This window comes from Nyctereutes procyonoides, unplaced genomic scaffold (assembly GCF_905146905.1).
Source record: "Nyctereutes procyonoides isolate TBG_1078 unplaced genomic scaffold, NYPRO_anot_genome, whole genome shotgun sequence".
Lineage (NCBI taxonomy): Eukaryota > Metazoa > Chordata > Mammalia > Carnivora > Canidae > Nyctereutes > Nyctereutes procyonoides.
This window is the reverse complement of record NW_026575140.1, coordinates 12,282,437-12,310,220: the sequence shown is the minus strand read 5'-3', so window position 1 is coordinate 12,310,220 and position 27,784 is coordinate 12,282,437. Positions and strand designations below refer to the sequence as shown.

General features: G+C 53.3%; 1 protein-coding gene across 1 annotated transcript in view; it reads right to left on the bottom strand.

Annotated features, from left to right (window-relative positions):
* VAC14 (VAC14 component of PIKFYVE complex) overlaps positions 1-27,784 on the bottom strand; it is a 100,424-nt gene that overhangs the window by 47,609 nt on the left and 25,031 nt on the right. The window contains exons 11-13 of the mRNA XM_055306050.1: positions 22,088-22,232; positions 21,755-21,820; positions 3,711-3,867 (exon numbers count right to left, since the gene is read on the bottom strand). Coding sequence (XP_055162025.1) covers positions 3,711-3,867; positions 21,755-21,820; positions 22,088-22,232 — 368 coding nt within the window. The remainder of the gene's footprint in view (positions 1-3,710; positions 3,868-21,754; positions 21,821-22,087; positions 22,233-27,784) is intronic.

Sequence of the window (27,784 nt, the reverse complement as noted above, 5' to 3'; positions counted from 1 at the left end):
TGAGGAGTCGAGGGGTTACCCCACAGTGAGGTTCAGTAGGCTGACACATGGGAAGTACTCAGAACAGCCTCTGGTCCTAACAAGCTCAATGTATTATAGTTGCTGGTACTACTGGGAAAAATGCCCAGGGAGGGCTTCCTGGGTTTCTTCTAGAACTTGTTTGTGAATATGGCCACACCAGCCTGGGCGATAAGGATGGAATGGAATCAGAACATTTAATTTCTACCCCTGCTTTTAGAGCTGGGATCAAACTCCACCTTGGACCAGAGAACCCCGCAGGGCACTCTGACATGAGTAGTCCTCCCACCAAGAATGCGCCCCCTTGGCTAGAAGGGAAAGAAAGGGAAGACTGGGTTTTGGGGGCAAACATCAGTCCTGCAGTGACCTCTGATCCCAGATGCCACAGTGCTGCAGTTCCTGGCCAAGGCTGTTCCCTCTCCTGAGGTAGGAACATCCAGGCCCCAGGAGGGCCAGGCATGTCTCAACTGAGGGACTGATCCCAGAGGCCTCCTGCTTCTGCTGAGCCTTCTGTTGGGCTCAGGGTCAGGACCCTCAGGTCTGCTCGAAGGGGGCTCATCATCTGTTCTTCCCAGATCCTAGGAGGCCTCAGCCAGCATCCCCAAGTGGAGATAGGAAGAGAATACACGAAAACCACCCAGTTAAAGGCGACCCGAGTGGTTGTTTTCATTTCATTTCTCCAAATCACAATTGGGAGACTGCAAAATGTTGGATCCCTCCACTGGCTTCCCTCAGGGCTGCCCACTCAGGCAGCTCCCCTCTGGAATGCCCCAGAAATGGCCCTCTTCCTGGCCTGCAACTCTGTGAAGATCAACAACAAAGTGGGGGGGTGGGGTGGAAAAAGCAAGACCATCGCCTCTGCCCACACGCTCCACGCTGGAGAGAGATGTTCGCACTAGACCAGGTGGGAGGAACATCCCGCGTGGGTAACTTGCCTGTGGGCCCTGGGCCTATGGCTATGGTGTATTTAGGCCAACACGGGCAGCTTCCCAACCCTCGCATTAAATCTGCACCATTTGAGTTTATAGATCCAGCGAGCAGGCAGGACCATTTGGTTCCTGACAAATGTGCTGATTTTGTCTTTGCTAGATTCCCTGCTTCCTTGGCTTTCCAGAAAGACCCTTTCCTGTGGGGGTGGTGGTGCTCTATCCTAAAGGGACAGTACCGCACCCTGCGAGTTCTCAGAGCTGTGCCCTGGAAAGCCAGAGGGAAGTAAAATCCAAACAGGAAGAGGGTCTGGCCTTGCAGCCTCTGTCCACGTGCATGGCCAGATGGTAAAAGACAGAATGACCCTCTTACATGCCTGAGAAGCACTGGGAGAAAAAGCAGCCCACAGATGAATGACACTTCCTGCATGCTTTCTGACCTAAATAGCCACCCCCAACATCCTTGGTGCCGGGCCAGTGCCCTCCCCAAGGCAGCTGAAGCAAGAGAGGGGACAGGGCCCAGCTCTGGTTTTCTGTGCTCTTCTCTTACTGGTTTGAACTTGACCTTTTAAACATCATGGACCCATCTGAAAAATTTGGTGCCAGCTGTGGACACACATGCATGTGTGGTTCCCACACACTCTGCAGCAAACATGTGAGTCTCAGGCTCGGGGCACGTGGCCCATGGTGCTGCGTATCCTTGAAGAAAGAAATGTTATTAACAGTAGGCACTTCCTCAGTGTTCTGTCCAGGATGGAATTTTTCCTCGTCTGGCATATTTCGTTGTTTTTCTATGAATTCAGGGTGAGTCCCTGGCTGGTATGAGCCACTCTGACAGCCCTGATGAGTTGGGGCAAATCTTCACCATCTCAGCCTCGCTAGTGGCTCACTCACCTTGGCAGGGCAAGGAGCCAGGGTTCAGAGCACTGTGTCATTTGAGACTCCCCTCAGCTCTTGCTCCCCAGGGGCTGAGAGTGCCCCTCATGGAGCTTCCTGTCTGGGCCTTCCCAGGGCACACACCCTGCCCTCTCCAGCAGCCCTGGGCCCCAAGCCATTTGCCAGGTTCATCCACCCACTAATGAATAAGCATTTCAGTCATCAACTTCCTGATGCCCAGAGAAAGAGAAAAAACATGTTAGAGACAGAGGGACAGATCCTGGAGAGTCCTAGAGACAGAGGTCTCCTTTCCCTGCTTGAGGCTGTGCTGCTTCAGGTTTGGCTTCTCCTACTCTGAGGAGGAGAGAAGATTCCAGACAAGTGTTTCCTGGGGAGGGAGTCTGAAGGCTGGCTCCAACCCACAGGATGCCTTCCCCTGGCTCTACCCCTCTTGCAGTCACTCCTCACCCCCCAGTCACTGCACCTCCCTGCCTCAGTGAGACCCCACCCCTGGCGCCCTGTGTGGCCTGGCGCCCACACAACCTCTGGCGTTCTTGCCATCCGCCCCAGGGGCTTCAGGTTGACCCCCCAAGTGCTGACGTGGAACACAGGATGGAAAAGAATCCTGGGCTATGGGATAGAGGGTGGGGACCTCCCCAAGGGTCCAGGGTCAGGATGTGGGAGCCTCCCAACCATGGCCTCTGACTGCCCAGAGGAAACTGGGCTCATGGGCAAGGAAGCCACTACATCCTGGGGAAACAAGAGAAGGAAACTAAGCTGCCACCAGAGCCCCTCACTCTTTCCTTGCTTTGGGTAGAAATAGACGGACATTTGGGACCAGTCACAGGCAGAGAATATGCAGGAGTGGTGACCTGAAGCCTGGGGTCTTATGTGGTACCCCACTGCAGGAGCTGGGGGAGCCCTTGACTTCACATGTCACCAGGGACACGTCTCCAATACGAGGGCCTTCTGTGACTTAGCCTGGCAGCCTTGGGGTGCAGCCAGGCCTGCAGGGCTCTGGTGGCTCCAGCGAGCAGGCATTCTCAGGGCCAGGTACCAGAGTGCCTCTGGGGGGTGCAGCCTGCTAGAGTGGCAGTAGGGAAGCTGCAAGGATCTCAATCTATTTGACATTTGGCTTCTGCATCAAAGGAGGAGCCATCTAGGACCTTGTAACTGGATGTCAAGAACCACTCAGGGGACAAAGAGATACCTCCAGGCAAACACCCAAGATTAACTGGGGACTTTCCTATAAACTTGCATCCTTGGCATTTCCTGGGATCACGTCACTGGAGAGAACTGGTGTTTGCCTGGGAGGGAGGAGCTGGGAGTTGCACTGGCCCAGGGAGAAGAGCCACCTGCTGTTTGGAAGGACTCTGAGGGGCGAGCCCCAGGAACACCATGGCCACCTTTATGTCCAAGGACTGCCCGGAAACATCCTGTTTGAATTATCCCCTCTCTTGCCTGGGCTGCCTGCCATGTTGTTTGCTATTTTTAGCTCCCCCTACAAGGAAGGAAATGGGTGCCTGGTCTTCCACCTGTGCAACCCAAGGCTCCAAAGCCCCCAGATTCCTGACTGGGGAGACGCTGCCCCAGCGAAAGAAACAATCAGCTGACTCAGATGGTTTTATATTTAGCCGGTGGCTCAAAAGTATGAAGGGTGCAGGAAGATGAGGAAAAGAGGATGTGAGGGAGGTACAAGGGGGTGGGGAGGCAGTAGGAGGGCGAGGTCTGTCTGCTTCTCAAAGAGCAGAAGAAATTTCTGACTGCCCATATCCTAGCAGAGCTCTGGCGCTCAAGCGGGGCAGCTCAAAGGAGTGCTCGGTCTAGGACAAGACTGAGCACTAGCATTCCCCGGGTCCCTGAGGCTGTAACCAGAAGGGGACTACTTACCAGGAGTATTCAGTAGGTTGGCTCTGCCAGAGGTGGGCACCTGAAGCTCTGAGTGGCTGACCCGGAAGTCAGGGCCATCAAGGGGGCCTGGGTCATCCGTCTGGCCTGCAGGGGAGGAGGCAATTTCTGCCAATACCTCTAGATCCTTCAGGATAACCTGGGGAAGAAAAGCAGAGGATGAAGGACAGGAACCTCTGGAGAGCTGTGGTCAGAGACAGAGAGCTGCCTCCAGGGGGAGGGTGGGGAGAGGTCCGCAGAGGGTGACAGGCTGGTAAGAGCTACCAAGACTATGGCTGTAACAGTACTCAGAAAGTTCTGTAAAAGACACGATTGAAAAGAACACAGACAGGCAGAAGATGGGGGCAAGTGGAGGAAAGAAGCTGGAGTCTGAGGCATGAGAGTAAGCTTTCGTATGGTCACTCCTCTCTGGGCCCCTAAGCAGGGACTCGAGAGGTCTCCAGATGTGAGACTCAGGCATCAGGGTGCGGTCTGTGAGGTGTGTGTCCCAGGATTCCTGGGCTGCCCATGCCCTGAGGTTAACCTGTGCGAGGGACCAATAGTGCCCTCTAGGCTGGTTTGCTGGCCACAGTTCAGCCCACCACCGGGCCATGTAACAGATTCTTTTTTTTTTTTTTTTTAAGATTTTATTTATTTATTCATGAAAGACAGAGAGAGAGAGGCAGAGACACGGGCAGAGGGAGAAGCAGGCTCCATGTCGGAGGCCCGACGTGGGACTCAATCCCCGGTCTCCAGGATCACGGCCTGAGCCAAAGGCAGGTGCCAAACCGGGGAGCCACCCAGGGATCCCCGTAACAGATTCTTCTAGAGGTGACACCAGGCTACTCCTACATTCAGAATATGATTCTAGGCTCCAAGATGGGGGACTTCCTAACTTCTGGACACACTGTTCAATTCTCCACCGCCTCCTTGATGTTCATATGTAGGCCTGATCCCTGCCCACTAAGTTCTTCCAAGGAAGACATGGAATTGAGCATGAGGAACAGCTGAGTGTTAGCCCCAATCAGTGCTGTGTGTCAGAAGGTTCCCCAGAGCTGCCTCCATACCCTCCATACCCTGTCCGCCCTGCACAGGCATCTCCTCTTGCCCTTCATCTGACATTCATAGCCAGCAGGGCGCTGCCTCAGCAGGGCAGGGTGTGTGTGTGTGCGCGCGTGGTTGCCTGCATAGCACACCTGTCCCAGCTCTATCAGCAAGGCTCCCGCCACACTGCAGGTAGGGCTGCCTGCCCTTCCCCCACATTCATCTCTGCTCTGTGCCTGTCCTAGCACGGCTGTGCCAGCAGGACTGTCCACAGCACTCAGCAGATACCTGTGGGCATGGATGGGTGACTGTCTCTGAACCCAGGCTGAGAATTACTATGGCAATCGTGGGCTTTGGTTCTGGACTTGTGGCAGTGACACAGAGCATCCCCACGGAGAGTGGGCTGTGTGTGCCATGACAGACCAGCTAGCTGGAATATGGTGACAATAGTCAAGATAAGGCTATTCCAGGACTTTCTATGAGATGGTGAAAATGTTCTGGAGTTAGATAATAGTGATGGCCACACCACCTCATAAATATACTAGAAAACCACTGAACCATTTATTTTAAAAGGGCAAATTTTATCTCAAAAAAAAAAAAAAAAAGGATAAAGCTACTCCTCAAAGCTTCAAAGTGGTTCCCGTCTCAGTGCAAGTGACACACCAGTGCGTCCTCCTGCCCAGCCCCAGTTGTCACTTCTGGTATCCTCTCTGCCAGCCCTGGCTCTCCGGACCTCTCCCAGCAACACAGTGTGCTCAGCATTCAACTGTCCCACAAGCCGGTGGTTTTGTTTTGCTTCCTGTCCTGCCACACTCCAGCCTCCCCCAGGCTGGACATAGCGTGCGCGCACGCGCGCACACACACACACACACACACACACACACACACACACACACACACCTCCCACCTAACTGTGTCCTTTCCTTCATTCCTTCTCGGCTCTCAGCACTGCCTGAGCCTCCACTGTGCCAGCCACTGTGTGGGTGCTGGGCTGCAGGTGAGTCCAACATGCCTCTGCCCACGGCCTGGCAGGGAGACCCATTCTCGCCTGCCCTTACAAGCACAGATACGTAAAATTTTGGAACATTCTGACTGCTAGGCCTGCAGGGGATGTATCCATGCTGGCTGAAGATCGTGGCTGCTAAGCAGCCCTAGACAGATGGCAGGAATGAGCACTGCCGTGCCGAGGCCAAGAGCTGAGGGCCGGAACAGGTCTAGGCCCAGAAGCAGAGAGGCCCAGGCCATCTGCTCCCCAGGAAGCTCTCTACTTCAAAAGTGGCAAGAGGAGGACACAAGGACAGGGTGGGATGGGGGAAAAGATAGCTAGACAGGCAACAGTGTCGTGCTACTTGACAGAGTGGCCCGAGCATGGGCCACACACTCAAGATACTCAAGTGTCCAAGCAAGTCACTGTCTAAAGGGCAGGGAGGTGGAGGGAGACCTGGGAGTCCGGTGGGGGAATGGCTCACTCAAATTAAACAGTGAGGCAAGAAGCAAGCCAACTGTGCCCCAAGAAGGTAAACAGAGTCACCACAGGTACACTTCCACCCCTAGCGTTTACCCAAGAAGGCCAAAAATGTGTTCACACAGGACACGTTACATAGAAATGTTCACAGCCTCAGCGATCATCATGGCTAGAAAAGGGAAACCACCACCAAGGTTCTGATACCAATTCTGACGTGTTTTCTTCTGATACCGGCTGACCATCTTACAGTTCAACTCAATTCTGACCACTGACCTGGAGGTAGCGCCAGGTCCCACAGGCTGAGGGCCCAGTCCTACAAGCCTGCCCCCCTCCGCTGCCGCCCACCCCTGCTTCTGATGCCAATCCCAAGTCCAGGCTGTCATCTGTGCTTCTGATGACCAGCTACAAGAGCAAAGGTTCCAAAACCCCCTCCTTGGGTTTGACTAATTTGTTAGAGTGGTTTGTGATACTAGAAACACTGTACTGACTAGATCACTGGTTTATTATAAAAAAACGTAACTCAGGAACAGCCAGATAAAAGATATGCGAAGGGGCACAGAGCTTTCATGCTCTCCGGGGTGTCACTTTCCCCAACTCTCCATATGGTCACCAACCTGGAAGCTCTCTAAAACCCATCCTTTTGGGTTTTTAAGGAGGCTTCATTACATAGGTAGAGCTAATGAAATCACTGGCTGTTGGCAGTTGATGTAACCTCCAGCTACTCTTTCCTCCTTGAAGGCTGGGTTGAAAGTTCAACCCTCTCATCACAAGGTTGGTTCTCCTGGCACCCAGGCCCCCATCCTCTGGGCATCCCAGTCACTTCACTAACCTAACAAAAGTCACCTGAATTATTTTCAACACTTAGGAAATTCCAAGGGTTTTAGGAGCTCTGTGTGCCAGAACCAGGGATGAAGACCAAATATGTCTTTCTTACTCTATATTACAATATCACAAACCCAAATGTGTATCAACTGATAAATGGATAAACAGAACATGGCATATCCATGCCAGGAACTATTCTTTGGCAATAAAAGGAATGAAATTCTGATATATGCTATAAAATGGATGAACCTTAAAAACATTTGCTAAGAGAAGCCAGATGCAAAAGGCCACATATTGTATGATGACTCCACTTATGTAAAATGTTTGGACCAGACAAATCCAGAGAGACAGAGTAGCTGCCAGGGGCTGTGGGAGGGAGTCATGGGGAGCGACTGCTAATTGGTACGGGGTTTCTCTTTAGGGTGATAAAAATGTTCCAGAATTAGCTAGCACTGATGTTTGCACAACCTTGTCAAAATAATAAAACCCACTAAGTTGTGTACTTTATTTTTTTTAAATATTTTATTTTTTTAAAGTAATCTCTACCCCCAACATGGGGCTTAAGCTCATGACCCCAAGATCAAGAGTTGCTCGCTCTGCCAACTGAGCCAGCCAGGTGCCCCTAAACTGTGTATTTTAAAAGGGTGAATTTTATGGTTGGTGAATTGTATCTAAAAAAAGAAGAGAAAAAAAAAAAAGGAAAAGTTTTTTTTTTTAAATAAAAAAAGCAGAGAATCAAATCAAAACCTCCAATTGGCACCGTAAACAGTCCAGTGGTACCTCTAGAGCAGTCTGCCCTTGCTGTGCCCATGGGCAAGGTGGCAGGGCCTCGCTGCCTCCCTACGATCTCGGGCCTGGTTCTGACTCACAGGAGGGCTGAGAGCACTCAGGGAGGCCACTTGTGTCCCTACATCTCCTGGCATCTGCACCCTGCTGCAGCCCTGAGCTGAAGGCTACTCTCCCAGGGCTGGCTGTGCAGGTGGGCGGAGGCACATGTCTTCTAGGCAGCAAATCCTGGAGGTCAAATGTGGCCGAAGAGAAAAGTGCAGAATAGCTGGGGCCAGCCTAGCACTCTGCCACATCCCAACCCCATGAGGGCCAACGTGGCCCACACCAGGCTTCTGGCAGGTAGTTCCTTCCCTAACAGAAAAGATGCTCCGAAAGAACTACCAGCACCCGAGGCCTGGCCTGTGAGATGCTCCAACCCTCAGAGTAGCCCCAAGGCCAGGCTGCAAGGGACAGGGAGAGCCGAGGAGGAAGCTTTCCTCACTCCTGGCTAGAATTAATGCCCTCATCTGCTGTCACTCTCCCCATTGCAGAGTGACCTGCTCAAAGGATCAAGGAGTCCACTTCAAACTCAGCTCTGGCCCCCAAACCAGAGCCCTGTGACACTGGGCTTCATGGTCAGACAATCCTGACGTCCAGTCAGTTAACTTTGCCCCTCCAGCCCCTCCCCCAGCATCCACTGAGTGCCTACCCACTGTGGGCTAGCACCTGTGTTGACTGGAGACGTGAAGCCAAACAGGATGGCCCTGCCTCTCCCGACAGTGACCTTGGGGAGAGAGGCGGTAAACAAACACTCAGGATGCAGTGCATCTGCAACTGGAGCCAGCAACTTGGCCTGTGGGGATCTGGAGGCTTCAGAAGTACCTGAGCAGCAGTTTACTAGGGGCGCAGGGGTAGAGGAAGGCTTGCATTCTCTTACCTAGCATAAACCTTTCATGGACACAGAGGCAGAATCACGTGACACGTTCCAGGAACCTAAGCTTTGATCTAGCTCTGGAGTGGGGCACGGGACTGGGTTGGGCGTTAAATAGGAGACAGCAGGCTAAAAATGGAGTCACTTGCGCTATATCCCATGACAACAAACCAAGACTTAATACCTAACTTAACTGCAGTTTCAACCTTTAAAAGAACATAGCCTTTGGCCAGTCAACATGGAATTACCTGGTCAGCTCTGATGAGAATCCTCCTGGCAGACCGCTTCCCGTCCTCTTAGGAAGGGGACTTTGCCCAGAACAATGCATTCTTTGCTAATACTTTTCTCTCTTCCCCCTTCCTACCTTTAAAAACCTTTCCTCTCCTACAGCTTCTTCCTAGGCTACATGGGGATGCTGCCTGTTTCAAGAATTGTGGAATAAAGCCAATTTGATCTTTAAATTTACTCCGTTGAAGTTTTGTTATTTACCAGGGGGCCATGGCCAGAAAGCAGGCAGAAGTCAGAGGCAGGGGCAGGACCCAGACAAAGAGGTTTAAACTTGGTTTTACAGATGATGGGGGGACGCCTGGGTGGCTCAGCGGTTTAGCGCCACCTTCGGCCCAGGGCATGATCCCGGGGATCCAGGATCGAGTCCCACATCGGGCTCCCTGCAGGGAGCCTGCCCCCCCCATCAATAAATAAAATCTTAAAAAAAAAAAAGCTTTACAAATGATGGGGAGTCTGTTTCCTCACATCTGCCAACAGAGATTCCCCCTTGGAAGGCTGTCCTGAAAATTACAGAGGATATCCCTACGTTCCCCTTCGGTTGCGAGATTGTTGGCACCACAGCGGAGTCTGGTCAGTGGCCCTGGCTCAGGGACTGGGCAGCAACACCAATGCAAACGGGAGGGCTTCAGATTTCATTTCCCTACCATAGAGAATCTGCATGGACATCTTGGTACCACCTCCTCCTCCTGCCCCACTGGAGAACAGCAGCCAGCAAAACTGCATATTTTATGTTTTGAATTTCCTTATTTTGGAAAGTTTAACACCAAATGGCAAATGAATGCAAATTATACTTCAATTGCACAATTAAAGCTGGAAATGTTGTCTACAGGTTCCTTCAATAATTCCAGCCACTCCTCTCGTGCTTACGTATCAAAAGAGTTGTTTCTGGTCCCTGGGGACTGGTAAAAAAAAAAAATCTGACAGACAGCCCTACCTGGGGCAACACTACGGGTACTTGTGGGCCTGCGCATGCACGCGCGTGTGCAAGCGCGTATGCGCGCGCGCGCGCACACACACACACATACACACACACACACACAGGGCGGGCACCCTCCTGGTTCTTTGAAATGGGAGTCTGAGAATAGTAGCGCCATCTCCTTCAGCCTCTGAGATGTGAGGAGAGGAAGGGGCTGCCAAAATGGAGAGCAAAGAGTGGCTTGAAAAAAGAGAGAGGAATTTGTGGGGAGCCGTTCCAGAGCTCCTGTGCCCATCCAATCCAGATGCTGGTGCTCTCTTCGCTGACAGCAAATCCCACTGACCCCAGAGGCTGGACTTGAGGCCATGGAGCAACGCTCCTGACACAGGCCCAGGCCAGGACTTGGCCTCTGCCCAGGTAGTGAGGAGTGGCCCAGGGACCAAGGAGGCGATGTTAAGGTGGGAGTGGGTCTGGGACAGGGCAACACAGGGGAGCTGTGCTCCACACCCCGTGCTGAACCTGGCTTTGCATCTCTGTGCCAGGCCAGAGGTCTGGTGCTGTGCCCTTCCTGGAGACCCCTGGGGTCTGTGGACAAGAAGCTTGGGACAAGGACGCAGCAACCTCAGCAGCCTTGCTTGTAGGGCACCTGCTCCAGGCTTGGACGAAAGGCCCCCTGCTCGGCCTCTAGAAACACAGTTAGTCCCCTTCCAAGGAGCGGGCTGGCCCAAACCTACACTGGCCTGTAATCCTGGCTCTGAGAACGAGGCAAGGCTCAAAGAAAGCAGGAGGAAGCTGCATCAATTAGTATGCGCTACACAGCTTTTTGCAAAATGAATATAAAACACTTGTGCTTTCTTTTTGTGTGAGAGAAAGAGAGGGGAGGGGGGAGGAAGAAGGTTACAAGAAAGCAATATTCTGCAGGGGCAGGAGTGCCTGCAGTTGCCATGGCAACAGGCTGGCGGTGGGGGGGAGCGGGGGAGCAGCAGGAGAGAAGTGATGATGGGGAAGGCACATCAGCTGGTCCCTGGTCCTGGGGTGGGGTGAGCTGGAGCTGGCTATAGGTGGGTCGGTGACAACTGGGTGCAGAAAACATCTGACAAAGCAACTCTGAGAGGAAGGCCTGGGGGACACCCCCTGTGGCAGGCCGAGCAAGGTCAAGGAGGCCAAAGGAGTCCTGAGAAAGCCCTTCCTTCCAGGTGACCTGACACCAGCAAAGGGCCTATCTGAATGCGGGAGGGCAGTCCCCACCTGCAGGCTGTCACCCTACCCACTGTACTCTAGCAGGCCGAGGACTGGATCTCTAGGACGGTGCCAGTTTCTTCTTTTACTAGGCTGGCCAGGCCCTCCTAACACCTTGTCCACAGAGCAGCCCTGGAAAACTGCTCATCGTGGGAAGCTCCCTTCCTTCACTCTCCCTGGCTGCTCTTTCCCCACACTGGGAACGGCTGGAAGCCCATTCCCTGGGCCGGAGGTCTGTCCCGGCCTCCTGCTGAGGCTCCTGACTCTGAAGTCCCAGGACGGAGCACTGAGCAGATGCTGAATGAATACTTGCTGACCGGCAGCGCCAGGCAGGAAATGGAAACTGTGGATGGGTCTGAATAGCTTCTGCCAAGGGGATGGATGGAGAGGCCTCTGACTTCACTCTACCCACTTATCTCTAAGAAACTTTTGTCACAAATTTGGCTCTGCCCCTGGTCAGCTGATTAGGCCCCAGATGTCAACTGGCTCAGTCTTCCAGCCCTGCAAGGAGGGGAAGAAATCCCCAAACCGGGCCCCCTCTAGTCCCAGCCAGGAGGAAGCCCCAAGAGTGTTTCCAAGGGACACAGCTAGGTGTTGGCAGGAGAGGTGAACTCAGGCTAAAGGCCCTGGGGACTAAGGTCTGGCCTGACCACTGCCAAGGCTATCTGAGGCCTCTGCCCAGAGCAATGGGGCCACAGGGCTCCGCGTTGAGATCTGGGTCAGGTCGGGCTGCTCCTTGTTCTTGGGAAGTGGAGCTGAAATTAAGTGTGGAGGCATGGAGGATGGGTATCCACAAGTCTTGGGGCCCTTTGCTTCCGGCTGCCACACAGAAGCCTGTCCATTTCCTTCACAAGGGGTACAGGCCCAGTAGGTCAGTCCTCTTAAGACCTGACCATATACAGAATGGCTCCTGTGGCTTGTGGAGTCAGCCAGGGAACTGATCCTAGGAAGCCTGGTTGCCATCCCCAGGAAGAATCCCCTTGGGGGTGCCAAGGAAGGTCACAAGACCTCCCACGGCCCCAGAGCAGTCAACCGATGGAACTCTGGAAGAAGGCACCCACCAGCAGCAGCCAGTGCCAGGGCTGGAGGCTCCCGTCCTCGACACAGAGTAAACCTGAGCCACAGAAGGCAGCAATTGGGCCCTGGCCAGACCCAAGAAATGGGTGATCTTCCAGAAAAGTTTTGGGCTACAACGGGGTCAGAGCAGGCCACGCCCAGTACCTCCTGGGGGCGGTTCCCTCAGCCCGGCCTTCAGCGAAATCCAGGAAATCACTGCCAAAAATTTAGATTTGGGGGCAGGAGAGGAGTGCTTAGGCTTGGATCTATTTGATTTCCCATTGAGAAAGCCACTCTGATGAAACACCTTTTAGGTCTTAGTAAAGCAAAAGCAACTTTAAAAAAAGGATTATCGCTTTTTTTTTTTTTTTTTTGCCTAACTTTGAACACATGCTCATAGGAATCAAGACTACTTTCTTTTCTTCTTTCCTTCCTTTCATTTTATATACTCTGAAATTCTTCTCGCAGTGCCTATATGCAAAACGCCAGCACTTGGTGCCTACTGTTAAGTCCCACTAACAGTGACTGCGCAGTGTAAGTACTGGCTGCCTACACCCCTCTAACTCCATTCCTCGAAAGGGAGAAGAGAGGAGAAAGGCCAGCCTGAGTAAGACAAGTTGGAGGCCAGTTCTCAAGTCCCCCCAGTGCACCCCCTCGCCCCTGGGTCTCCCTCCTGGTGAGGCCAGTCATTGCTCACTTGCTTCCTGCCAGGCCCGTCTGGTGTGGGTGGTGGTGGGGGGTGGTATGTGCATCTCTCAGTGTTACACATTCTCCTTGAGAGTGAGCCAGAGGCTGGGGAAGGGCCCACTGTGCTCCAGGCAGCACGGGAGCAGCACACACACACCGTTAGTGCTCGGTTACCAGGTGATGAGCCGAGGGGCCAGCTGTCTCCGGGCACCGGTCCATGGCAACCGGGGGAGCAGTGCAGGGCTCCTTGTCTCCTGCCCTCCTCCAGGCCTCTGCTTCATGCCAGAGAACTTGCCAGCTACATGCACCCTGCCCTGAGGAGGCAGGTCTGCTCTGGCAGGGCCAGGGTCCAGCAGGGTAGGGGAGGCCAGGGGGGTTTGGCTCACCATCCACCGCCCCTCCTATTCACTTTCTCCAAAAATGTTTCTGAGCACATACTACATGCCGTACACAACCTCTGTCTTCCCAAAGTGTGACAAGGGCTATGGAGGGTCTGAGTGCACAGGATGCCGTGATACACAGATGGGGACCTCTCTGATATGCAGGAGGAGGGGGCGGCATGTGACAGACAAGGTTTCATGGGGCATTTAAACGGAGGTCTTGACCAAATTACTTCACTTCTCTGAGTCTTGGTTTCTGCTTCGGTGAAGTAGGGGACACAACAGAAGCTACTCTGGAAGGGTTGCTGTGGAGATGTGCTAAGGTCATGCACACTCGATGATGTCCAGCACAGGGTCTGGCAGGCAGCAAGCGAATGGAAAATACCAGAACCCAGGCAACGATGCCCGACCTCAGAGAACAATTCAGGAGAGGTCTGGGCTGAGGCCTAAGCAGCTAGGTTTTAAAAAGCTCCAGAGGATTCTGATAGCAGCTCTTGTTTGGATGGCTCCACTGTGGGGCTGATGTCTGGGTTACTGGACTTGGGCCTTTCTAGGTAAGATTATCTATCACTTCCTAAGCTCAAGGGGAGATGGGCTGGTGGCAGGCAGTCAGGCCCAGGGCCAGGTAGCATGCTCATCCCTGCAGGCCACTCAGCCCTGCAGCTTGGCTTTGCAAGAGCATCCTGCCCTGTCCCCGGGGGAAGGCAGTCCCCAACTTGGCTTCTCTTTGTGGAATCCTTCCTGCGATGCTGGGCCCTCCATCGGCGAAGCCAGCTTGCCCCCTTATTCTTCCCTTCCCTGCCCATCTCTGCCTTCCTTGGGAGCCCGGGGGCACCACGCAGTAGGCCCCCCTGCCTGCCCTCCTCCATGTCCACCAGTTACTGTGCCAGCTTTGGGTTCTCACCTGCACATCAGGGGAAGAAGTCTACACAGAAAGAAAAGCTAGAGACCCTCTGGGCACATAGACCTGCCTTCCCCAGAGCCGAATGCTGCTGGGCCAGCTGTGGTTACTTGGGTCCCCTTTTACCTGCAGCCTTCTCACCAGGTGCAATTCTGGAGCCGTCACCAAGGCAGTCCTCTCTCCTCCCTAGTAATGATCTGCTACCAGGACTCCTTTCCAAAGACCAAGTCTTTCTAAGACCCCTAGTAGTGACTGCTGGTGCCTCCGCTGGGCTGTGGGTCCTGGTTGGCTGTCCCTGGGGACTGTGAGCCGAACCCCCGCTGGCCTTCTCCCTGCCAGTTCCTCCCTCCTCTCACTCTTTCAGAAGCCCTCAAAGGAAGTCGCAGTGTCAGCCACAGGGAGAGCCATGTGGAAGAGTGCCCTGTGTCTTTTGCATGGCTGTGGCGAGGAGGGACAGCTACGGTAGGCAAGGAAGGGCCCACACCTTTCCTGTTTGGGCTGTCCATGCTGGGACCCCACTCATGTCCCAAGGCCGGGGGGACTCTTGGCAAGAGGACCCAAGTTCTCGGCTCTCAGTATCCTGCCCCTTGGTTTTTCTGGCTGGTATCTGACCCGATGGCGTGACCTGATTGTAAAGCAATCTCGGGGACCGAGGCGGGGGTGGAGGAGTTGTTTTTGTTTGTTTTGGAGAGTGGATGGAATGAAAACTGGAGTGAAAGAAAAACTGAAGCAGGGATCTCAGGAGGAGCAAAACCCATTCTTATGGGAGACGGTCCACTCTGAGCAGGCCACATTAGTATTCCAGGGAGCGGGGTCAGGACCACACAAAGTCAGAGCTGGACGGGACAAACACAGACCAGGCCAACTGCACTTGATGGAGGCGTGGAGATGCCGGGGACTTGCCGAGTCCCATGGAGAGCGGGGGCAGCGCAGGGCAGAGGCCTGCCCTTGCTGATCCTCTCCAGGCCACTTCCCACACTGCTCCTCACCCACCCAGCTGCCAGCACCACTCCTTCTGCATGCACCCTGGGAGAGTGAGGAGCCCAACGGGGCAGGTCAAGGTTCAATGCTCAGAACTGAAGAGAGGAGTTGGGGCTGGCCTGAAGGAAGCTGTGCCTCCACCCTGCCTGGACTCCTGCTCTGCAGTGAGATCAGCTCTTGTGTGCTTTTAGATGTTCTAAAATCAGAGAGATCCATCTTCTGGCTCCTGGTGGTATGAGTTTGGTCAAGTTATCCTCCTCACACTTGGATGTCCTTTTAAGTCAAACCGGGGATAATGAAAACTAGTCCAAAAGTGCCAGGCGGCATGGTCAGAATAGAAACAATACACTCTGAATAGGGGGTCTGCCCCCATAAACTTTGCCTTCTGCCCTTTCCTGCTCCCAGCATCCTCCCACAGATGCAGGGGTCTGAGCCCAGCACCTGCTGTGAATTCCAAAGGTAGCCAGCGGCAGGGGTGCTGGATGGGCAGTCGGCTCCTCGAGCTGCCCTCAAACGAAGGGGTTTCTAATGAAGTGGAAGCCTCCATTTCTGGGGCAGACTCAGAGTGATGACAGATTTCACCAGCTGCTACCCCCCCCACCCTGTCCCTGGGGACCAGAGCATGCAGCCCCGGTCACCCGGGACCATAAGAAGAAGAACCCATGGGGATGCTCACCTCTGGTTGAGGCCCCCACGCGGGAGGCCCTATCATCACTAACTAAATCTTTTTAGAGTGGAGATGAGCTCCTGGGCCCAGTTGGCCGACCCACCAGACCAAAGTGACAAGAGTCCTTGGGAAAAGCAAGGCAGAGGGAACACTCACAGGTATGGCATGGGAAGAAGGGACAGGATGGGACAACGGGGCTGCCGTTCCCAGGATTGAGGAAGCCAAGGGCAGCCTCTGCCTGCCAGTCAGGGGTGGCAGCGCCAACAGCCTGGCACTTCAATGGTTCAACTCTTCCGCCAGCCGTGACCGGTCTTCTGTTAGGCGTGCGGCTCGGCCGCGGTGAGCTCTCCCTGTGCAGCCTGGAGAACCGCCCCATTTCCCTCGGGACTCGGATCATGGAAACATGAAATCCTCTCCCGCCTCCCCAAAGCCAGTTGCGGGGTCTGGCCACTCCCGAGCTGCGTGGTGGGGCGGAGGATGGGGACCTCGCGGGGTCCTGGGAGTCCCTCCGAGGGCCCCCCCCCCTCACAGCCAGTCTGCTAGCCCCGCATGGCCCCCCGCGCTGGAAACTGCCCCTGCTGCCAGCGACGCCCCCAGTCCCGCCGCCGCGCTTCGGACAGACGGCGGTTCTCGTTCTCTTTTCCTGCTTGGACGTCAGCCACATGAGCCATGAAGTCTGCTCAGCAATGTCTCTTCGCGGCTACCGTGAGGCTAGCGGAGGGGAAGCAGGCCTCTCTCCCGCGGTGAGAACGTCTGCTCTCAAGTGTCAAGGACACCTCGGCTCCAAGAGGTGAGAAGACCCCGGGGCAGGTGCCTCCAGAGGCCCCAGTGGGTGTGCCCTTCTGGATCCCTGTGGACCCCGAGGTCTGCTTTTGCCTGAGCAGGCCCTCTGCTGTTCCTCCTCTTCCCTGGAGCCAGGGCCACCAGCTCCTCCCTTCCCCCTGTGATGCTGGGAACACAGCCCACTGACTTGGGGCGTGGACGCGGAGGAGGTTCAGTGACCGGTGCTGGGCCTGCGGCCCATTGCCTTCTCCTTGTTTTTTCTATGGCCTGGAGATGGACAACGAGCCCCTCAAAAGAGGTCTGTTCACCTAGCCACCTGCACGGGGCCTGCAGGTCCTACGACAGGCAGGGACACAAAGGGCAGAGACCAGCTTCTGCTGCAACAGCTGGGGCAGGAAGGATGTGGGGAAAAAAACAGAGCCTGTCTTCCTGGTTTCCATGTGCATCCTTGCCATTTTGACAGAAAGGAGTACCAGCATTAGAGAAGCTAGAAATTACTGCATGTTCACATGCATCGTATATTCTACATCGCTGACCTTTTTTAATCCTCACCTGGGAATCCAGACCTGAGAGGGTGCTTCTACCACACTATTCTTGATTTTCGAATAAGCAAACTGGGGCTCGAGAGACCAACTCACCGGCTCAAGCTCAAGGTTTGGTAACTATTACGTGGGCAGCCAGGACCAGAGTCTTGGACTGCCTGATTCCAAAGCCCATGCTCTTAAACCATCAAGCTGCACTGCCATCTGGGGAGAAAATATTGCCGCAAAGGGATGCCACTCGGTATCACAACAAAATTTAAAATACCGCAAATAAACTTTATAATGAGTAAGACCTACAAAAAAGACCTGAAAGCTTTACAAAATGACTTACAGAAACAGGGACAAGCTCTGTGTTGGGGGGAAGAGTTCGAGGCAGCAAGATGCCAATTTCCCACTGAAGCACTTATAATGACAGGGCGTTATGATGGGTGAGGATCTGGTCAGGAGCTTAGTCTCCTCTAACAAGGGCCTAAGAGGCAAGTGTGGGCATCACCAGCCCCATTTCACAGGCCAATGAGGTTAGACTCCTTGCCCAAGGTCTCTGGTGAAGAGGGTGAGAGCCGGAAGTCAAGAGCGGTTTCTAGCGGCCAATTGTTTGGGGTGCTACATTCTCTCAGGGCCACCAGACATCCTTCTAGCTCTCTTCTAAGACAGATTTCTTTTTTAAAGTTTTGCATTTTTGTTTTGTTTTTAAATATTTATTTATTCATCAGAGAGAGAGAGAGAGAGAGAGAGAGAGAGAGGGAGGGAGGGAGGGAGGGAGGGAGGGAGGCTGAGACATAGGTAGAAGGCGAGGCAGGCTCTTCACAGGAGCCCGATGTAGGACTTGATCCCACATTCCGGGATCACGACCTGACCAGAAGGCAGCCGCCCAACCACTGAGCCACCCAGGTGTCCCCGTTTTAAGTGGACTTTATTTTTTAGAGAAATTTTAGGTCCACAGTAGGATTGAGCAGAAGGTACAGAGATTTCCCACATACCCCTGCCCTCACCCCCGCATGATTTTCTCCATAACATTCCCCACCACAGTGGTGTTATAATCAGTGAACCTTCACTGATACATCATTGTCCCCCAAAGTCCACAGTTTACTTGAGGGCTTACTCCCGGTGCTGTATGTTCTATGGGTTTGGACACTTTTATACCCCGTGGGTTCTGAATGCAGGCTGGGAGGCAGTGGTGCTTGGGGTGGGTAATCAGGTGGGGAATCGGGGAATCAAGAACCACACTTTCAGGGACACTGAGAGGAGCCATCCCCTGGTGCTCATGGGCGGAGCTCACTCAGGCAGCTGCGGGCTTAAGAGGCAGCCGACAACTGGCATCTTCCGGGCAGGGGAAGAAGCAGGCCTACCGCCCTACCAGGGTCCAACAGGAAGCTCTGAGCAAGCACCCTACATTCCACACTATTGAAATCAGGATGGCATTTTCACTTAAAAACATGTAATTGGATCTCTGGCTAATGGGAGGATTTCTTCTCTGGTGCCAAGAATTTTAATTTGACACCTGCAGATTCTTTCTGACAAAAGGGATTTTCATATAAAGTGTGCGAGGAGGAGGCAAAACTGAGGAAACAGCCACTTATCCTGAATGATGGAAAAGCAGAAACAACTGAGGATGCCAGAGGGTGTGGGCTACCACACACCACTAGAATAGAACTGAGCAACAATGGCAGGCAAGACGCCCCAGCAAGGCCAAGTGCCAGTGGGACTACGGAACATGGTAGTGTCTCTGAGGCTCTGCCCTTCCCTGTGCCCAGCTCTTGCGTCATTAACACCTGGGTACACTCTGTTTCCTGAGGCCAAGAGCCCTCACCAAGGGTAAGGAGCATATGAGTTTATCACAATTATCCTGGGAAAAAAAAACTGCAACATAGATGACAAATTGAAATGTCCCCAATATACAAAGAGCTTCAACAAATCAATAAGAAGATGGACAAAGGGTCTAGGGGCTGAAATTTTACCAGAATATACACTGCTCTTCACATCACATTGACAACTGTTAAGAACCTGTGGAATAGGAGAAGGCAGCCAGAAATGGGGATGATGATACAACTAAACACAAGCTCCCTACATCCCATCTGGTTCTGATGGGACCAACATTGGGTGGAACACAGGCACGATTGTTAAGCAAGTAAGAGGATGGGCTTTGCAGTCAAACAGATCTGGTTTTGAGTTAAGCCTTACCACTTCCTAGCTGTTGTGTGGTACTTTACCTCCCTCAGTCTGAGTCTTCGAAACTGTAAAATGGAAATAGTAACAGTACTTCCCCAAGAACAGTCAAGGGTTCCCCAGATACCACCAATCAAAGGTCTAGCATAGTTCGTGGCATAGGAATGACTTCACACAAGTCATTACTAAGAATCATTCAAGGCAATGGGATAACCTAAGCCTCAAGGCCCCTCGGCTGGATATAACGTTGTGCTAAATTCTGTTAGTGAAGGAGGTTCCATAAGCTGTCAAGAGGAAGGGGCCTCTCCCCACCAGTCTGGCTGTGGTCTGATTTGACTGAATGGGCTTTCAAGGTCTTAACCTTGCAGAACTCTGATTGAGATCAGGGCTGTGTTTGGAAATACTGGGAAAACCCACCGAAGATAGTCTAGAAAGGAAGCTCCAGGAGAAGGGGGACTTTGTGTTGTTCATGGCTGTATTTCCACTGCCAAGTACACAGTTATGCCCTCAAGGATGCCAAAGAGACTGGGCAGGGGACACTTAGGAATGTGATCTGGTGAAGGACCAGAATGCAGCAGAATCAGGACTCACCACGATTATCATGGTCCCCAACTCCCTCCCCTGGAGAAGGGAAAGCAGGGACTCTCTGCTCCTGTTGGACAACAACCCCCCTCCAGCCCTGAGACTGTCTCCAATAGCAGCTGCAATCCCTTCCCAGCAGGGACCTGCAAGATGTGCCCAAAGCTCCGACAACATTTGGCACTTCAGCAAATCGAGTTTCCACAGCCCCAACCTGAACAGAGCTGTTTAATGGACTGCATCTCCTTCTGCTCCCTGTAAATGCACACGCACACAGAAACCCATCACGAGCAAAGAGAGCTGGATGGGATTAAACAACTCAATTTAAAGGATTGAAAACTCAGCTGCTTCCAGTGAAGTCCTAGGGAAGGAACCAATCAGCGAAGTTCTGCTTTTCCTTTCTGTACTGAAATGAGGGCTGTGACTACGCAGTGAGTCACCCCTAACTCAGGCAGAACCGGGCCGTGTCCTCCTGGGCCCCATACTGCAGTGAGGTGCTGAGGGGAAGGGAAGGGAGGCTGTATGTACACGCGCGTGCGCATGCATGCGAGTGGGGCAGGCAGGAGAGGTCAAGGGCAGATGCCCAGACCATCTGTTTTAGATTTTTCTGGAAATGCAGGGTACTTCAGAGGATGGAGAGGTAGACACCTACCCATCTACAATCTCTTTTCAGCTCAGGTTCCAGAGTGCAAACTCAGGCTGCAGGAAGACTACCCTGGGCCTCACATAGTTTGGTACCAGCCTCAGGTGCCTCATATGCCTCATGCACAGGAAGTTGGGAAGCAGTATCCCTCTCTTGTCCCGTTCCCCCCCACCCCCAGGCCAGCTCCTGTCCACTCCCATGTTCCCAATGGGCCATGTGGGGGAATCTATGCATTCATGTGCCCACTGCCTCACGGGGCACACACCACTCTGCCTGGAGCCCACAGCTGCCCAGGGCCCAGAAGAGGGAAGGAGAGGGATCAGTAGAGCCCACCAGCATCCAAAAGGCAGCCTGGAGCTGGTATGGGTGGAGAGAAGGGATGCTACAGTGGCCGACGGCAACACCCAGCCACAAATCTTGTCCTTTGGCTGGGAGGCTAGGGAGTCCTGAAAAGAACTACCTTAGCCTAATTGCATGGAACGGAACGCTGCAGAGAACGGGCGGGGACTGGTGGGGCCTCCCCCAGAGGGCTGAGGAATGCAGGGCCCAGCTCTCCTTCCCTTTCTCTGGGTTAGCCTCTCTCTTTTGCCCTTGGTGACCCCAACAAAGCAAGCTTAAAGCGACAATTTCAAACCAGAGGTCAGAATGGAGTCTGGGGGAAATGAACAGAATGAGAGCTCCGGAGAGGCCAGCACCGTGTGGCCTGGCACTCAGCATTTTCCGAGGGTCTGTTCATCCCCACAGTGCATGTGCTGCTACTGCTCCTGATACTGAGCAGAGAGGGAACCAGCATGCAAGGTTGTGAAGCAACGTACTCACGGTTAGGCAGTTAAGTGGGGACAGACCTTCCTTTCGGGTGCCCACTCACAGCCGAGTGGCCCACCACTACGCTCCCTGCCTTCTACAGATGAGCCTGATGCCCCCTGAGCCTGGTGTCCTCACTCACGTGCTGACCCACTGCTCTTCAGAAGGGCTGGGAGAGTAAGTCCTTGTTTCCAAAGCTCAGAGCATGACAACACAGCTGTCCCTGTCAGTGACATACCTTACTAGGTAGAATGAGAGCAATTTTCTGGGTGCTGATTTAGGAGAATAGTAAAACGAGCTCCTCTCATCTACCAGACCCCCTCAGCCACTCAGAAAGGGAGGCTGGGCAGCCATGCATGGAAGGACGGGGGCACACGTGACCTACCTCATCAGATTCGTCCGATAACGTCTGCAGTAGGATGGGGAAGAGGCTGTCCGTGTGCCGGAACATCTGCAGGGCAGAGAAGCCGGGGCACCCATGAGCTCCCCATGCTCCGCCACTGGATTTAGTGCAGACGGGGTTGTAACAGCACTGTTTGGACCACCCCACGCCCTCCCAGGGCTCCTCCAGCATCTGTCACTCTGCTTCCCCAGGGCTTTCCAGAATTGCACTGACCAGAATCCTACCAACCCCAAGGAGCCCCTGAAAGCCAAAGTGAACCCCAAGGCAGCCCCTCGCTTGGAAGCGGGTATGAGTGAGATGGGCCCAGGGACTCACCTTCCGGGGAGTCTTGATATACAGATGGTAGAGCCACTTCAGGACAGCAATCCTGGTCATCATCCCGATGGCCATGTCACTGAGGTGGCAGTTCAGGACCTGCACAATCCCATCGAGGTGGAGGGTCACTGGGGCCCTTTCAGTGCTGTGGGCAAGATCAGGGAGGAGACGAGTTGAAGGCACTGGAACCCCTCCCCCTAGGCTGCAGCACCACCCCGGCTCTGTGCTCAGAACCACACTCTGCTTCGCTGTAGTGGGTGCAGTGGTTGGGAAGGGCAGGTAGCATACACCCTTGGTATGGCTCACAGAGGGCTGGTTTTACTCCTTGATTTCCCTCCTCCCTTTCCAAGGCTTGGAGCTGTGACAACCACAGGTGAGGTGAGAGAGCCAGTCTGCTGTGTGCCCACCCCACTTCCCCAGCACTAGCCCAGCTTGGACAGGAAAAAACCTCTCTGATGTCACCAAGCTGGGTCCCAGCAGACCTCAAGCCTCAAAGGCTGTTTAGCATTCTCAGAGCATTAAGTCCAGACCCTTCGTTGATAAAACAAAACCACCACATCCAACGAGTCCAGGGGAAAGTCCTAAAAACAGTCCTTGAGAGCCAACAGGTTTTTTACCAGGCAGATGAAGAACTTTTCTCGAGTAAGAACAGAGGTCATGGCTTTAGATCTTGCCATACTCTAGGCTACTTGGACCAGGGTTTGGCTTGGTTGAGAAGCCTTGAGAGTTGCTTGTGAAGTTGTAACAGTTTTGTCTGAGCCGGGAAGAGGCAACACAGCCTCTGCCTCTGGGAAACAGAGCTTGTTGAGACTGTGCTTTGCTCCAGTGGGGCTCAGGTTCCCTGGCCCAAAGCCTCGGTGATCCCTGGGCAGAGAGAAGTCCTGCCAAGGAGCCCTCAGAGGGTCAGGGGCTGCTGGGACAGTGACACAGCCTTCTGCCCAAAGCATGGTTCCCATGAAAAGGCTGGAGTTTTCAGGGATGGGGACAGCACGGGCAGAGAACCTAAGGATGTCAGGGAGTGGCTCCCTTCCTGCGACGAGTCATACCGTATTTTGCCTAAAGATGTCCTGACAGGTGCAGCTCAGGGGCTGCCTTTCCTGAGGACCCAGGCCAGGTAGTTCAGCTGCCTGCCTGTACAAAACGGTCTTGTGTGGTATTTCTAGGCTGCTCAATTATTCATTTGCAGCAGGAACTCGATGCCTGTGCTTCCCTAATTCGCCTGCAGCCTCTCTGAAGCTCATCTGATGTGAATTCCTAAAGGGCCCCATTCTCAGCTCTGTAACTGCTCAATGGAACCGCTATTTACTATGGTTTGATGATTCCCCATGGTGCTCGTTTCAGGGGTGAGAATGTCACTTCTGTCCTCTAGTAGTGGGCGGGGGTGGGGTGGGGGGACTGAGTGTGCAAGTGACGGGACCTGTGGCCCTGAGCCTCTGGCTGGGGCTGTCACTGAGATTTCCCCAGGAGTCATGTGGCTGGGAATTCTGGGATCTTCTGAGAATACCCAAACATCTAGATTCTTTGGGAGTCTAAGACAGATAGGGAAACTAAGGCACAGACAAGTCCAGGGTGGCAAACACAAGCTCCCAGCCAATCTCTTCATTGATTCCTCTCTTATGCTCACTAATAGAACTATAATGTGAGCCAAGTGTGAAATTTTACATTTTTAAGTTTTGTACTAACGAGTAACAAGTAAAATTTTAATGATACATCTTTTAATGCGTTTAACATACTCAAAGGGTATCATTTCAACACATAAACAATATAAAAATCAATATACACATCACTCATGGGATACTTCGTGTTCTTTTCTGTGTCCCAAGTCTTTGAAATCCAGCATGCACTTCGCCCCCTCACCCTGACAGCACATTTCTGTTCGGACCAACCACACTGTACATGCCCAGCAGCCCCATGATAGCGGCTACCGCCATAGACAACACAGCGCGGCAGTGTCAGGCTAGTGATCTACCCTACGGCTTCCAGAGCATCTTCCCTCCTTCTCTGACAACTTCCTAGACATTCCCAGCGTCTTCCTGCCAGTGACCAGGACTTACTGTCTTATCTCTATGTGCTTCATTTTCCCATCCTGCTGGCCTACCTGGCTCCTTCCAGCATGGTATTATAGCTCTCTCCTTGAGAAGCTGGAGAAGCTCTAGAAACCGAACTGCAGCCCAAGCTTTACGGTCTTAACAAAGTAGGAGCTCAGGAGGCTGTGAGGAACGAGTGGAAGCCATCCTATCCCTGCCTCCTCTCTCCTACCCTGGTGAGCGCCCATCCCATAATGAGTCCTTTTCCCTAGCAGGAGCTGCAGGACACTCAGCTGCCATATGGGGAGCTGCATTTTGTGCACTACCGTCCTCTGCCCTTCCCTACAGCAGAATTCCCCAGACGTGGGCACCAGGGTGCCAGAAGGACCCTGTGCTTGGCAGGCCACCACTACTTTCTTAGCTGAAATGGCCCCCTTGGGGGCAAGGCCTTGTTTTCACTGCCCTGGGGGAGTCAGAACTGCACTGGCAAGCAACGGCTGTGTCCTAAGCTCTGGTGGGGAGGAAGGCAGTGCCAAGCCCAGCAGCTCCCCCAACTCCACCCTGCCAATCGGGCCCAGGAAGTGGTGAAGCCAGCAATTTTGAGTGTGAGCAGTCTGAGTCCAAAGCAGTCTTACCCACCACGCAGCCCTGCCTGCTAACGGGCCAGGCTCAGGAGAGTCTATTTCCAACTGTCCCCTGGCAGGGGCAGCAGAACAGTCAGTGGGCTGGCCACTCCCTGACCAGGTCAGACCCGGCAGCGCCCTGTGTACTGGAGGGAGAAAGGGGCTGTCACATACACCTTTCAATATATTTTTTTTGTCAGTACGGTAGACAAAGTCTCTATGTGGGGTGAAAGAGGATACTGGAAAGGCCTGGGGCTGATCTGTGGGGCAGGGGGTGGGGGCACTCCAGATCCAAGCAGCCCAAAAAGAGGTCCAAGACCCTAGATGGTCCCTGGGCCAGCTGGGCTCCTTGCTTCACTGTGGTCCCAACATGCTTCGGGCCAGCTCAGCATCTCCACTGAGGGACAAAGCAAGTGCCAGCCCATGGTGGCATCTCCCTCAGGTAGTAATGTGTCAAGGCCAAACAATGAAGGATTTCATGGGCCCAGTGTGTGAGAACTGGCAGCATTTTGTGCACTACCATCCTCTGCCCTTCCCTACAGCAGAATTCCCTGGACGTGGGCATCTTCAGATTGCTAGTAAGGCAGGTGTCAGCTTCAACCAGCCAAGAACACCGGAGCTAGAAGGGACCTCACAGTTCAAGTAACTTGATCCTTCAGTGCACAGATGTGACAGCACAGGATCTGTCCAAGGCCATGTGGCCAGGCAATGAAATCCCATTCCCTTAGAGCTCGACACTCTCCCTGGGGCTCGCTGCCCCTGGCTGGCTGCAGGGGAGTCTCATGAGAAGCAGGCACGCCCCAGACTGATCTTCGTGGACCGAAGATCTCACTCACTGTAGAGGAGGCAGCTCTCAGTGGCTCCACCGGGTGGGGCTGGCTGCTGTGAGTGCGACTCCCCACCTGCTCTGCGGGGAGCCGGCACTCCGGAACTCTGTGAGAACCTGAGCCCTTCTTCCTCCGGAGGGCAGGCTGCATGGTGTATGGGCTCTTGACCTGCTGCAGGCCTGGTGTCTGGGATGGGGCAGCCTCCACCTGGGCTTCCCTTACCCAGAGAGCAGAAGGGAGCTCACTCATAGCTTAAAATACGTTTCTGCATCAGTTCCAAAAAGTCTAGACTAGTCACTCCTGGGGGCTTTTGAGATATTTCAAGGTGTCTGCAGAACTCCATTTCCAGTGAGCATTTTTCTCATAAAGCATCTCATAACTAATGTCTTACATATACATATATGTACTACCTTTTCCAAATGCATGGCACTACTGTGGCTATTAAAATACTGATTTTTAAAATAAGACTTCTGAAACTACCAACAAATAATGATAAATTCCAGTGGTTCTCTCGGAGAGGCAGTACTTCATCTAACTTCTTTTGGTACTCATGTTTCATCTCTCATCAAATTAAGACAAAGGTTAATAAATAAAGAATGGCTTCTGAATTCAACTTTTTTTTTTTATAAAGTATCTTTACAACTTCCTTTCATCAGTTGATGCTAAAGCTTGGGAAGCACTGAATTCTAGATCTTTCTGCTTGCCTTTATGCAGCCATCTATACCAGGAGACCTATCCTAAATGTCGCTGATGACACCATGGCCCTTGGCAAGGCCCAAGGCATTGGAGTGGAAGCCTGTGTGCATGGCAACACCTGTTCTGTGCTCCCATGTCAGGTGAGTGGGGGAGGCTGACATGTAAAGCTTCTGTAACTCTCCCAGTACAACCAATAAAGGTCACACCCGTGGAAGTGGGGGTCAGACCAGCCGAGCTTGAATTCCAACTTGGCCACTAGGTAGCTGAGTGACTTCGGGCAAGAAGTTAACCTCTCTGGGCTTGTTTCCTCTTTTGTAAAATGGGGATAATAATGAGGTTCTTGTAATAGTATCTGTAGCTAAAACATGTAAAGTGCTTTCTGAGGGCTGGGCACCATTCTATTTTCTTTACCTATTCAACTCACATGAGCTCCAAACCCCTGGGAGGTAGGTACTATCATTGCACCCAGTTTACAGATGAGGAAGCTGAGGCAGGAAGCAGTTAAACGGCTTGCCCAGGGTCACAGAGTCAAGATGTGTGCCCAGGTGGTTGGATTCCACTTTGCAGAGGATTCATGGGAGCTGAGGGCAGGCAGCAGGTCTGGATAGTCACAGGGTGGGTTTTGTTTCTTGGTGATCCTGGAAGGTGCCTTCTTGCCCAAGCTCAGTCCTCCTCTGGCAGCACCTACTGGAGTAAGCATGCACCAACCCTACTGTCCTTAGCTGCCAACTCCAAGGAGCGGGGGGCCCAGACACCGTGGCTTAAGTTTCATGACTCTGAAGGGCACCCTCCATCTGGCACAGCTACTGACTCAGATTGGCAGGTGCCACGAGGGTATCGCCATTTGTGGGAGACAGAAAACATGAGATGATTTGCTCTTGGTTTTTTAATTTTAGAAGGGGGAGGATTTGGCTCCTGAATGACAGGTATAAACCAAAGCCTGGTTCCAATTAGGTAGTTCCTAACCTCAGCCTTTAGACTTGCCCCAGCAAATGGCACTCCCGCCTCCCCAGCAAGGCAGGGGTGGGTCGTGCTCGCCTGCATGGTCGGGCAGTGATGTCTGATCTCTGCCTCTTCCTAGACCTCCCTTCACCTCCCAATGCCATTTTGGTGGAGCCGGACAATTTCCTGTAGCCTAGACAACAGTGACGAGTCAGCAACAGGCTCCTGTGCTCTTACTTTTGCCTCTCCCTCATTTACCCTCCTTTGGGCTGCCAGAGGACATGCCAAGTCACAGGTCTGCACCTGGCAGTGCCACTTATCATCAGGCTCCCATGACCTTCAGAAAAACAGCTGACCCCTCTGCAGGGCACCATCTCCCCGCACCTCCATCCAGATCCCTCCCCCAGCTCCGGAATCCAAGATCCAAACCTGCCTCCTTAACCACCCCCGGGGGTACTCAAAGCCACATGGCATAGAGCCCTTGAGTGGCCCACTCACACACCTGTTCCTCCTTCCACCTCAGCTTGGGAAATGCCAGGATATCCTGAGTTGGCTCAAGCCCCAAATCTAGAAGTTATTCTT